Consider the following 13,146-nt stretch of genomic DNA (forward strand, 5'->3'; position numbering starts at 1 on the left):
GTTGAAGATGTCTCTGCTCATTGCAGTGGGGGTTGGACTAGATGACCTTTAAAGGTCCCTTCCAAGCCAAATCATTCCCTGATTCTATGATTCATGAAATATCAAACACTTTTTTTTTTAAAGTATAAATCAGTATTTATAGTACAAACTAAATCTCAACAAATAAGCAAAGCATTCTTCATTTCTTATGAGTAAGTCTCTAACATATGAGTTAAGTAATATCTCAATATTATTTAAGTAGATGTCTGGACTAAGTAAGAAACTTCATGGAATGCAACAAAAACATAGTTGTCTTAATCTTGCATTTTCAAAATTAACTCTGTTTTGCTCCAGATCTCCAACATGTGCTTAACCCAAGATGACAGTTGATCAAAAAAAATAGCATTTGCTTTCAGAAGCTGTTTTTTCAAAACTATATACAAAGAAACTGTGTTTAGAGATGTAACATGGGGGAGTTCAAAAAATTCCTTATCTTCTGGTCATTTTTAAAAATGCTCAGACAAATAAGGCAATAACAGCCCTTTACAGGATACAGGGTACAAGACAGTACCCTCGAGCTTGAGGTGTACAAAAAAAGGAGGGAATAAAAAAGGGAGAGGGACTGATTTCAATGTTGCCAGCACTGAGAGATGTTAAAGACATAGATGGCAAACTGGATTTTGAATGAGACTGGAAAAACAATTAATGAACGTGGGAACAGCACAGAAGATCACATTACCACAAGTATCCTCACAATAAACTATAATGATAATTCTTGAAATTTAAATTAAGTCACTTTTTAAAATTTATTTTTAACAAGCATACAAATTAACATGTTACAATTTGCAACACCAGAAAACAAGTTTTTAGTAAAAATCTTTTAAAAGTGACTTGGAATATAAAGACTACTACTGTGACAATGAAGATATGCTATTCGAACATTTAAAAAACCAAACCAAACAGTATTCACTCTTCAAAATCATTCAGAAGATCCAAGTATGTTAGGTGGTTATGGTATGATAACTTGCCACTTTGAATGGCAGTAAAGCAGAGAAAGAGACATATTGCCACAGAAATCCCAATATTAGTGATCCCTGCCTTACCAGGCGCTTCTAGGACACTTGGCCTTTTCCCTCACTATCACAGACACCTACAAGACAGAATTCAGAAGAAAAAAAAAAAACCAAAAACAGTGGACCGAGAGAAATCAGGTATAGATGACCTCCCTTCTGTATGCTGGGTTACATCAGAGGAAGAAAACGTCACCAGAGGAACCAGCAAAGTTGAAGAAAACTCATTCTAATGTCAGGTGAGTGGAAACAGTGAAATAAGCTGGTAGACTCTTCTACTGGCATAAAAAAAGTCTCAGCTTAATTTATGCATAATAGATGTAAAGGCGATCTCCAAATGGGAGGTTAAACTCCCTGAGAGCAAAACAGATATCTTTTACAGTAATCTACCACATACTTTTAGGACCGTAGAATAGTTGCTGGCATGAGAATCTCAATGCTAACAGACACCACCAGAAAAACATCTCAAATTTATCTGAAAGGGTAAATCTCTCATAAGATCAGAAAGGCGGAGTAGGCAGTTCCTTGTGTAAGTAGTAATATCCTAGGCATCTCAGCACTTAAGGAAGAAATGTGGACTCTTTCTTTATATAATCTAGGTTCTTAGGAAGCTGAGCATGACCCCCTACTTGCCTGTGGAGTTACAGTCCACTGCGGAAAGTGCAGCAGAGTGCGAAAGTTCTTCACCTAAGCTCATATTTCCAAGGATAAATGACACCAGTTTTAAAAAAAAAAAACAGAAACAAAAAAACCCCAAACACACCCCCCCCAAAACAAACAAGAAAAAAAAAACCCAAAACAAAACCTAAAAAACAGAGGGAGAAAGAATAAAAACAACTAACTAACTAAAATGAAAAGGAGACATACTCCAGTGCCAACAGGGCTCCAGCTGAGCGAAGAACCCTAAGCACAAAGTAGCTGAATGAGAGGATGGCATATATTTTATCTGGGTATTAAGAAGCAGAAAAAGGGTTGGATACTTCTACAAGGGCCCCAAGGGCTAGTGTGATTCCCAAGGCTTTAATCCAGGTGGGCAAGCCAGGGCTAATGAAGTAGACTTCTAGAGTCCTTGACAATGGGCTGAGCAGAATCTTTCAGATAAGGAACTTACAGATGCCTCAGGACAGGAGTGGTCCTTGAAGAATGACCTCAGAATTAGAACCTTCAGGTTTTGTCCCAGAGAAGAAATCATCCAGCCCACGTTAGTAGGAATGGAGACTACAGAAAGTATGCTGCTGTTAGTAACCAAAGAGTAACTACCTGCACACTACATCCCTTTTTGAGGGGAGTAAAGCTGGTGATAGCAGCAAGCTTTAGATTTAAAAGATGGGCTGTAGATTTAAAAGATGTAAAAGAGTATTCTGCAGGTCCGTCTCCCCCCACTAAGACACAGCAGGCATTCACATACATCATGTCACCCACATCCCATAAGAAACATGCAAAATCCAGCTCTCAAACAAGCTGTGATCCCAAGAGATCATCTTTCTTATGCAGAACACAAGTCCAGAAGTCAGGAGGAAGAACTAACACACTATAGGCAGTACTCAAACCTGCAGTTAGAAGAATGGGGGGAGGTCTCAGAAAAGGTGAAGGGGAAAAAAGATGCACACACAAAAAACATATGAAAGAGACCAGACCAGTTTTAAAAAGTTTAAATGTGAAAGCAGCAATAGTGGTCTCTCATGTGATACCCAAGAAAAAACAAGTTTGTGGTCCCCTATTTCTTATTCCCCTGCTGAAAGATGACAAAAACTCGTCTGAGTACAGAGAACATCTACAGTACAAGAAGTGTCTAAAGTACTCAGCTTAAACATTAGAATGTATCAACATGTATATTAACACTCAAACATAATTAATGATTTAAAGTGATATCTCATCTGATAATTGTGTTAGTATATTCACTCCTTTTGTAGCCAGGTCCATCTCTTAGATTTTATTGTATTCAACAACATGTGCCAGCAATGATGCCTCTTAGGATTTTTTGTGTTTGTTTTGGCATATAAAACCAAGAGGACCCAAGCAAAGCAACAAAATTTGCTTGAACTTCTAATATGAAAATACAATATTTTAAACAACAAAGCCTGCGAGCCTGAAATAACAATGCCTGAAACCTGTGAAAACAAGAGTACTAAGAAAACAAGCAAACCTAATAGCTGTTCTCTAAAATGATCTATTTTGGATACTATTTATAGTTTTCAAGCAGATACTATTAATAGCAAAGTTTCTGGTTTGGAGGGAGAGGAGGTGGTAAAGTTTAAAAAAATGTAATCTGCCAAGATAAACCAATACGCTGTTAAATAATATACAAAACTCCACAGTTTAAATAAAAAAAAACAGAAACAAACCACAACTTTTTTCCATGAAGAATCTCAAAATAGTGAAGAAATACTGTCTTCTCCACAAACCAGAAAAAGTGTTGTATTTACCTTAACATGCCACTCAGGATGAGAATTCATATAGTCAAACAGCTTCTGATAATTCTGGTACTGTTGATCCCATTCTGAGCTCTCAGCATAGCGGAAATCATCCCCTAGTGGAGCCAACAGAACTTTAGTACGGAAAAGCTTTGACTTCTTTCTGTATTGATCTAAAATCATCCAAGCCCTTGAGGGGGGGCAGGGGGAGGTGGGAAAAGCAATGTAGAAAACAGAAAAATAAAAGTCAGCATTTGACGAAAAAATTCTTAGATATCAAGTTGTGCATTAGGGTGACCCTAAACAAGACATACAAAACTCTGCTGTCTCATTTTGTAACAAAAAGCTGGATGCAATTCCCACCACTGGGACACCATATTCAACCTACTATTGTTGCAAACACTATGCTAATTAAATCCTCCAATAAGCTTATCAAGCTCCATCTCAAACAATAGGCCAGTCTGCATCAATTTGTTCCTGTGCCAAAACTAACCTTCAGTTTAAATTATGTTTACCTGCTTTATATTTAGATAACAATCCTAATCCTCTCCAGCCCTTATTTACAATAATAAGCAAGCTCTTCTCATCCCCTCTGGTAATTCCCTTGGATACTTTGCTTCATATCTTCATGTCCTTGACAGAAAAACTGCCCATATATTAATCCTTGAGGAATTCCAGCCTCGCAAAAAAACCAAACCAAAACAAAAAACCACACACATTCTGGAGGAAGTTCACTACTAACAATCACTGTTCCCCCTTCAGCCAGTTTCTTACTTGTCTTAGAGCCAGCCCTCTTAAGCTTTAAACACATGCCCTGAAAAATTAAACCCACTGCTTTTCTGCTTTTGGCCTTTAAAAATAACCAACAAACCCCCCACACTTCCATACACAGAAAAAAGGCAGTAAAATTATCCTTTGGCACCTACTAACTCTTTGGTGGGTAAAGTATCAGTTCATTAAGCTGCAATGTATTACAAGTTACAAGTCTGATGTCTACGTTACTGAAAGGGTCCGTTCTCTCCACTCCCCACCCCTCCCCATCACTATCAAAATCTTCAGATGCTGATCCTCTCTAACTAAAGTTATGGAAATAATGTTAGTAGGGAGTATAAACTATAGTAACATATTTAAGAAAACAGGAGTACAAATGACAAAGTTTTAAAGAGAAAATAGCAGCAAAAAAGCGATTCCAGTGAGCTTTTTGTTTCTACAAGTCTTTTTAATAGGTGGTTTAATCAACTTTCATCTCGTACTCTTGACGATTTGTTATATCAACATTTATGTGAGAATTTAATCTAGTCCAATATATTTGAAACCCATATTTCTTTGACCAGCAAGTCAGAGTTTATTTGTCTATCAGATTATATAAGTATTGAGTAAACACAAGGTCTGACTGTATTCTGGAGGGAGAAAGGGGGCACAACATCTTTAGTTAAGAATCTACATAGTTCTGCTGAGACTAGAATAGACTTAACTAGTGGCTTCACCTCCCTGGCCCCTGTCTATAGTTTGATTTATAGTTCAGATTACCAAGTATTTATGCTTGAATCAGTATTTTCCATGACTTTCAACAGGTTGCCATTTTAAACATAAAGACTTCCTCTCCTAACAGAACAATTGGCACAAGACTTTGTAATTCTACCTTCTAAAAAGTCAGCCTAACTCAAATTTTCCACATGCAGCCTACAGTTGGAAACATACTTTATTTTAGAACCTCTTGAAAAACACAGGACTTCAGAAGAGGTTACAGTTAACAGGATATTTGACTGTGACATCTCTCGTCAAACTCCTCCTTTAGTTTCTTTTCAAATCTACTGCAAAATTCATCAGTGTTGCTGTTCTCCCTCTCTTCAAAGTACTCATAACTGTAGGATTATTAGGTGTTTTTAAGGGAGCAGCAGGATCTTCCTCCACTGCAAACCAGTTTCAATTGCAAAAACACCAAAGAAAAATTAGATGTCTCGAGTCAGGTATATCCTCTAGTTTCTCTCATATAACTTTCTAAATCACTATTTCATACAGGAGTGAGAAAGAGTCAGCAGAAAGCCCCAGACAGAATTTGCTGAAGATGAAAAATACTTCTGGAGAAAAAAAAAAAAAGACTCCACTGAGTCTCACCAAGCTTCCCTCCTCTGGTTCCCCACCAAGACAGTATTAGATACATTTTGATACATGTTTATCCTGCCTACCTGAATGAAAATTTGAAAACCAAGAGATCAGTCATGAAAAACTTTTTGTACCACTGTAATTATGGATATAGCGTACCAGCAGCAATTTCATTTTAATGGCTTAAAAAAAACCCCAAAATTTGGTTTATACAATCAAAAGTTCTTGGAATTGTACACAAGACGCATTATGTAGTTCTCAGTATACAGAGCAACCCTAACTGCACTCTTCCTTGGCAACACTGAAGTATATCAACATTGTGAGTAACAGCACCAACAATATTTTTCACCTTTCTTTGGGAAGCTTTCAGATTATCACTGACTGCTTAAGACACTTGTGATACGAAGGGGTTTTTTTCATTTGTGAAGCGTGTTCTTTTGCCACAAAAATTCCAAGTATTTGGCTAAAACATATCAAAACAATTAATGTGGCTAGTTTTGCCCCTTCCTACGTCAAAGCAGGAGGAGCAGTCACCACCCAGAGTCTGTGGGAATCACAAGAAATTTTGCAGCAGCTATAGCAAGCCCTATGTGACAGGTTTGACAGTGGTCATGGCTTCACAGTCCCTACTACTTCAGCCCATACAGCACATGAAGTATTACGGACTCACTCTTTGCTCAATTATCACAACTAGAAAACAAAACCATTTGGTGGATTGGCAATTTTCTGTTCAGGTAATTTTGTGGAGGAGATAGCTATGCAGACAGCATGAGTACTTCCTAAGAGCGTGATCTCAGATTCTTGGGGTTGGCAATCACAAACATTAACAACCAATGCCACATCAGAAATGTAATTCTGAACACCAGTTGCATGTTGTGCAATATGACCAACAATAAAGAGAAAAAAGCTGAAGGGTAAAATTGGACTCTTGAACAGTAGGGAGTGAAGTGGAAAGTCCATTTTCTACTCCTTCTCTGAAGCGCATGCCTTGCAGTACAGATTCTTTCCTACTTCCATGCATGGGAGAGAGACATACACAAAACAAGCTATGCTTCCTCTTAACAAAACAACTTATTCCCATTCAAGGAAAAAAAAAAAAAAAAAAACAAACAGCTGTTTTTTCTTGCTAGTGTGAAAAGCTAGAACTTCAGTATCCAAACATATGGACAAGAATGACATTGCAAAACAGGGCAAGTGCAACAGCAACCTTTAACCTAAGTGGTCATGAAGTGTAATTAAACAAGTACAGGCTTTCAATTAGGCTGCTGTTTCATTCTTTCCTACCAAATCCCAACTAAAGTGGCAAGGCAATGATAAATCCAACAGCTACTCGTCTTAAGTTTTCAATTCAATATCTCTTCAGTATATATGTATAGCCATAATAGTATTGAAATCAAAAGCAACTGTCCCAGCTGAGTATTCAAGATCTATGTTCAATTTGTTTTGTTGCAGCTTTAGCATTGAAGAAAGGTCAGTGATCTAAACCTTGTCTCCAAATCAATCGTGTATCAAATACTTTTTTTCACATCCATGTAGTGTAGATTTCCTGTATTTTTCCAGCCTTAAAAAACAAAGCAAGCAGAGATGAGAGACAGATTAATTAGCGTGCCACAAACCTTTAACCGTGGAAAGCTTATGATGTAAAGATAAGTTTTCCAATTACTTCTGGATCTCACACTTCTCATCATAACAACTGTAAAACTTGTGTTGTAACAGAGGTCAGATCAGAGAAGTTTTTGGTTGCCTACTATATTCCAACCTTTTCTTTGTCATAAAACATGAGCAGTGTTTTTAGCATTCTCCAGCAAAACAGTACTTCCTACGGTTTAGTGGATTTATTTCAAACTACACTCTCAAAAGTATGGTTCCTCTGTTCCTTCTGGTGTTCCAAATGTAAATAATCCAGGCTCCCAACTCAAAGACCCTGTGTTAGTTTTACTTTTCCCATAGGTATTATCTACCATACTGCTGTTTCAACTCTGTTAGACACGAAAACTGTTTTTATCTACCAAAAACTGATGCAAAAGATTAAGTTTCAGAGACCATATTGAGATGATGATCTCTTCAACTTGATCACACATTCACTACATACCTGCCCCATTTCTTTATTCTTTGATTTCATATGACATGGTGAAAGAACCGTTTCTTTGACAAGGTCTAATTTAGATCATTATACAAAGGCTGCATCTTGAAAGTGCAGGGATAAATTAAGATCTAATTAAAAAACAAAAACCTTAAAAAGCATTCTGAGCAGGCTCTCTACATTATATTTATAGCCTGTATGTTCCAGGTATTTGTTAAACAAGCTCTTACTCTTCTACAAATATTTGTCTCAGCTAATTGGGATACATATTCAAGATTTTTCTTTTTACAACTTTGATTTAAAGACACATGAGCTTTCCTTCACATCTGATCAGCACTGAGTGTGTCATAATGTCATAATGATTCTTCTATTAGCTATCTCTACTGTTCTTCTGTCACCTTCAGCTTTCATTTTTCCACTTTTCAAGAAAATGACTCTCCTATCATCATTCCAATTTCTAACTTAAAATATGACAATTGTGATGTATTCTGTTTTATTTTAGTTTTATCTTTGCTAAAATTTTGTAATTGAATTTTACTGACAAAGTGAAGTTTTCAAGATGCTTGGCAAAATTCATACTCAGAAAAAGGACATGCAGACTTGACATGTAGACAATCAATGCATCACCATCACATCATCACTTCAAAACTTCAGCATCAAGACTAGAACCAAAAAGGCACCCTGCTATCCTTAATATATTTGTTATACTCAGCAATTTGCAACAATTGTAAACACCTACCTAAATTTCTATCTCTTGAACTTGGGGATGGTTTGAAGGCCTGAAGATAGTAACAGGACCATACAATACAATCTTTTTCTGGAAAACATTTTAGTAGGTCTATCTTCCCTTTTTTTTTTCTTTTTTTTTTCCCCTTCTTCCCAAAATTGAAAAGTAGTTTTGTAAAACTGTAAACTTGATTCTTACCCATGGCAAACCAACTCAGTGTTTCTATTTGAAAAATAGAATTGAGGTTAATATGATTTCCCCCCGCTCCCTGGACATGTAAAGACATAGGACTCAGAATCACTTAAAGTGTCCACTTCAGGAAACCTAGGCCACAGATTGCCATGTTTTGCAAGGATATGCCACAGAAAATATCTCGCCATTTGCAGTTACAGCATACTACACCATGCTGTCCCTGAAGTCTTCCACTGGCAGGAAACAGATCACTGTATATTCATAAAATTCACAAAAATTACAGTAAACCAGTAACATGACTATAACCAGATTACTACATTCTGCCTAGCATTCAGAGATAGTAATAGACTCATGTATCATGAATTAAAAAGAAAAAAAATTAATGCATCTTCCTTAATTATAACCTATCTTAAAATTTCACTGTAAATCAAGTTCTGAACTTATAAGCAAACACTGGGTTAAGTAATAGGTATTATTTTCCTACAACAATTTTATTTTAAGGACTATATAAATTCACCAACCTATGTTAGATATCATCTTTGTCCAGCATAAATTTTTAAGTTATTCCCTTGCAGAATATGTAAAAACTGTACCTGTGTTGAACATTTCCGGCATGAATGGCTTCTGGTGGAACTCTCCATGGACAGCTTACTCTTCCTCCAGGAAGACGTTTGAAATCAAACTGGCAGCAGATTTTTGGATCTGGACCACAAGTATGAGGAACATCATAGCTATAGAAAGGCATCATATGACAAAGGATATCTGTACTGGATCCCAAATCTGGAATTAAATACATAGAGCACATCTTTAAAATAAACGCTCTCAGATTTGCCAAAACTAAACCAGTTCCATGTTCTTAATCCAAGAATTGTATTAAAAAATTAGATCAAGACAATTCCTTGCTTTGAATATCCATACCTGGAGTCTACCTTTGTATGTACCTTACATATAAAGAGGCTAAAAAGAGAGGTTCAGGCAAGATTGGAACGTTCCAGTTAAGCACCAGGTGATTGGGAAAGACAGGAACAAAATGTTAGGGGTTTTTTTTACCCATATAAATCTCATTATTTCCAGAATTTTAGAGGTGAACAAAACACATTTTTATACTTTGAGTGAATCAAAACCAATCCCCCCCCCAAAAAAAAACCCCAAACCAACCACCCTGCTGTCATTACCTCATTAGCACAACATTTGAATTGGTTGGCTTTAGCCAACCAATTAATTAATTCTTAATTAATTCTTAATTCTTAATTAATTCTTAATTTCTTTAACACATAACTTCAATGCATTGACAGCACGATTCTGCGTACTTGTAGATAGATTCTGTGTGCCTGTACATGGAATTCTATGCACTTCTGAGACCATCTTTGCAATCCTAACTTTTCCATCTAGTCAGTCCATTCCCTAAAGTTTAACCCACCAGGAGCAGAGATCTACACACACCTTGTCAAGTGTTTCAGAATTTAACTTTAAAGAGAACCTGAAGTTCTCATAGAAGTTAAGAGAACCGTAAGTTTAGTCATCTGGTAAAACCCCTAAATGCTGATTGCATATTTCCAGCACTAACAACTTCGAGTAATTTTATGTTGAAAAAAAGGGATGAATGTTGTAGATGTGCCAAAGAACCTGGCTCCTAAGTATGTTAACAATACATATGAAAATACTCTCCAGAACCTTAACAGCGTAAGTCTTCACAGTTCCAATCCAGACCTTTTTTTTAAAAACTCCTATTTTACTACTACTTACTTATTACTATAAAGGTAATATTCCATAAATACATGCATTTACTTTTCAGCTACCAGAGTTCTCTTTATCGCAGGTACCACGTCTACATATTATGCCAGCTGAGCATGCAGTGATCTTTCATATGTAATCTGTTTTGAAAAGCCTTCTTTTGAAGCCCAAACACTAGACCACATCATACATGTGATTTATGTATGCAACCATTAAGGAAAAAGGCCTGTCAATTAATGATTCTGTACACTGAGTGGTATACACCAGCATTCAAAGAAAAATCTCTGAAGTGTCAGTATCTGACAAATTCTTGCACAGTGGTGTGTTTTCCTAAAGTTGTTTACTTGTGCAGCAGATTGCTTACTCTGAATACTCTCCTTCCTACAATTTCCAATTAAAAACACAGAGGAACTAAAAAGCTTCAAAATCACCACCACCTTTCAACAGTAAGTACTAAATATGTTTGTTTGACCCCGTATTGATAAAGTAGTGACATATTAGCTTACTCTAAAAAACAGAAAGACCAAAACCTCAACTACATATTTTCATCATAGACCTTATTGTAATGCTGGTACAGTACAAAGCAAAACAAAATATTCATATAGAAAAGTACATTCATTTACAGACACATCAGTTTGCTAAAGTATAATCACTACATTACTGAAGAAAACTTTCATACTCTATATTGTATAAACAATATCAAAAAGCAATTATATTTATTCTAAGAGTAAGGTTTTTGATGAGAATTTCATTGCAAATTAAAATGGTGAAATGTTTTAAATTTATTTTTCTGACTAACGATAACCCGCAAATTTCAAGTCCACAGAAAACTACTGTACCTAATGACACTAATTTGTCACAGCAGCTGAGGAAAACTCGTTGCTTGAAAGTTTTTCCCTTAGTAAGAACATAAACAAGACAGACCTCTCCATCTTCAAATATTCACTTTTGGCATTTTTTTTTTTTTTTCTCTCCAAGAGATATTTTTTTCCTCCTCCTCCACTTTATTTCCACATAGTAGGAGTAGGAAGAAGAAAACAAAGAAATGAGAAAAGGAAAAAGAATACTCCACCCCACTTACTTTTTTTATATATACTTGTAAGGAATGCAGGAGAAGGGAAATAAGGTAAAGTAAAAGCACAAATGAAAGTGAAGAAACAGGAAGATCAGAGCTAAAATATCAATAATACAGTTTTTATATTTAACCCCTTTCCTAAGACACAGGTACTCACATTCCCTGTTACTAAAAAAAAAACAAAAACAAAATCCCCAAAACTTAACCTAGATGACTTTTTTTTTAACAGAACTGCAAACCTAAAATTTTCAAGTCTAGACTTCTCTAATTAACCTGTTCTGTAAAGATTTCCACAGTATTTATTCAAGTTCTCTGCGTATTTTACCTGTGTAAATTAACAAAATAAATTGACATAAAGGAAAAAAAAACATACCCCAGTTCTGTCTCCAAAAAAATTCCAGTGTCTTCTGCATTGCAAAATGTTTTTTAACTGAGTAATGAACTCTTTGTATAAGCATATTGGAAAATCCTGTGCGTTTGAGAAGGTAGGCCATTGTTGGTGAATGCCCAAAAGGATCAATTGCCCAACCAGACTTTGGTTTTACTCCTGTTGACAAAAGAAAAAAGTAAAAAGGGAAGAAAGTTTTACTTTTCACTCAAAGAAAGCTACACCAATATAATTTAAATCAGAGCACTAAAGATAAAATTTCGAAGAAGATCTATATATGCATAGCTGAGTATTAAGCCTCCTGCAGAACACGCCCTGGAATTAACAAGCTAGAATTAAACAGATAAACAATTAACACACACACAAAAAATCAAATGTCTTGGAGACAAGGCATTCTACATAAAAAACCCTGAGATTAGTATTCTACATTGTTACACTATCTCAATTGTGTGTCAAACATCTTTACATGGAATTAAAAGTGAAAAAAGAATGTGTTTCATTAAAGTAGTTTACAGACATTATACTTGGAAAGGAAAGCTGAAAGAAAATGAACAGTTGGGGATGGATTGATGCTGTAGCTTGTTGAATTTTCACTGTAATTTAAATAATGTTAACCTTTGTTGGCTTTGGAACTAACTTTTTATTTATTTGGTTGGCAATCATTAGAATCATGTTGATTAATACTGACTTTTCACTGAACTTCATACTAGCAAATAAAGAAGCTGTATCTAATTCTTGTTTAACTGAATCTTCAACTGGATTCCTTAGGCACATTTTTACTGTCTTACCAAAAAAACAGCAGGGAATGCATTACCCTTTTATTAGGCCTTCCCTCCCCTATTGCTTAATTATGTCAAGCTGTGTTTATGGAAATTGCAATCTAAGAAAAACATGGTGAAACAGCTTTTCAAAATAATTTCAGTTAATTGGATGAAGTAATGTTAACTTGATATTAAAAGTACTGTAGAAATATTTTCTATATAAAAAGGGTTATCTCTACTTATAGAGCATTATCTCTACTTACAGAACTAAACAAAAAAATCCTCCCAAAGCCACGAAAACAGTTCAGCCAATACTACTGCAGTCAATAATTCCTCAAAGTTTCAAAAGTGGATGAGTCAGCCTTTTCTTTTTTTTGTGAAATATGAACAATTCTAACATTACAATGCATTTAAGTTTTATTACTACTACTACTGCTGCTACAACAACTACTACTAAATTTCATATTTACTTTTTTGAAAGACTTACATAAGAGAACCTAATGAATACACAGCCTACAGAATAGATCCAAACACAACAGGAATATCAATTTTTAAGTCATTTTAAGGCCTTTGTCATGATTTTCAAAAGACAGAAATAGCAATAGGAAACTGTGATA

The 13,146-nt window shown here is 35.5% G+C and overlaps 1 protein-coding gene across 5 annotated transcripts in view; it reads right to left on the bottom strand.

Moving 5' to 3' along the window:
* The window catches only part of MAN2A1 (mannosidase alpha class 2A member 1), a 130,028-nt gene that overhangs the window by 74,125 nt on the left and 42,757 nt on the right, over positions 1-13,146 (bottom strand). For all 5 annotated transcript variants that reach the window (XR_008233440.1, XM_052776481.1, XM_052776484.1 and 2 more), the window contains exons 6-8: positions 11,754-11,927; positions 9,165-9,351; positions 3,476-3,653 (exon numbers count right to left, since the gene is read on the bottom strand). Coding sequence is in view for 4 of the 5 variants with exons in the window: in XM_052776481.1 (XP_052632441.1) it covers positions 3,476-3,653; positions 9,165-9,351; positions 11,754-11,927 (539 nt within the window). In the remaining variant the exon portion in view is untranslated. The remainder of the gene's footprint in view (positions 1-3,475; positions 3,654-9,164; positions 9,352-11,753; positions 11,928-13,146) is intronic.

Source organism: Harpia harpyja, chromosome Z (genome assembly GCF_026419915.1).
Source record: "Harpia harpyja isolate bHarHar1 chromosome Z, bHarHar1 primary haplotype, whole genome shotgun sequence".
NCBI lineage: Eukaryota > Metazoa > Chordata > Aves > Accipitriformes > Accipitridae > Harpia > Harpia harpyja.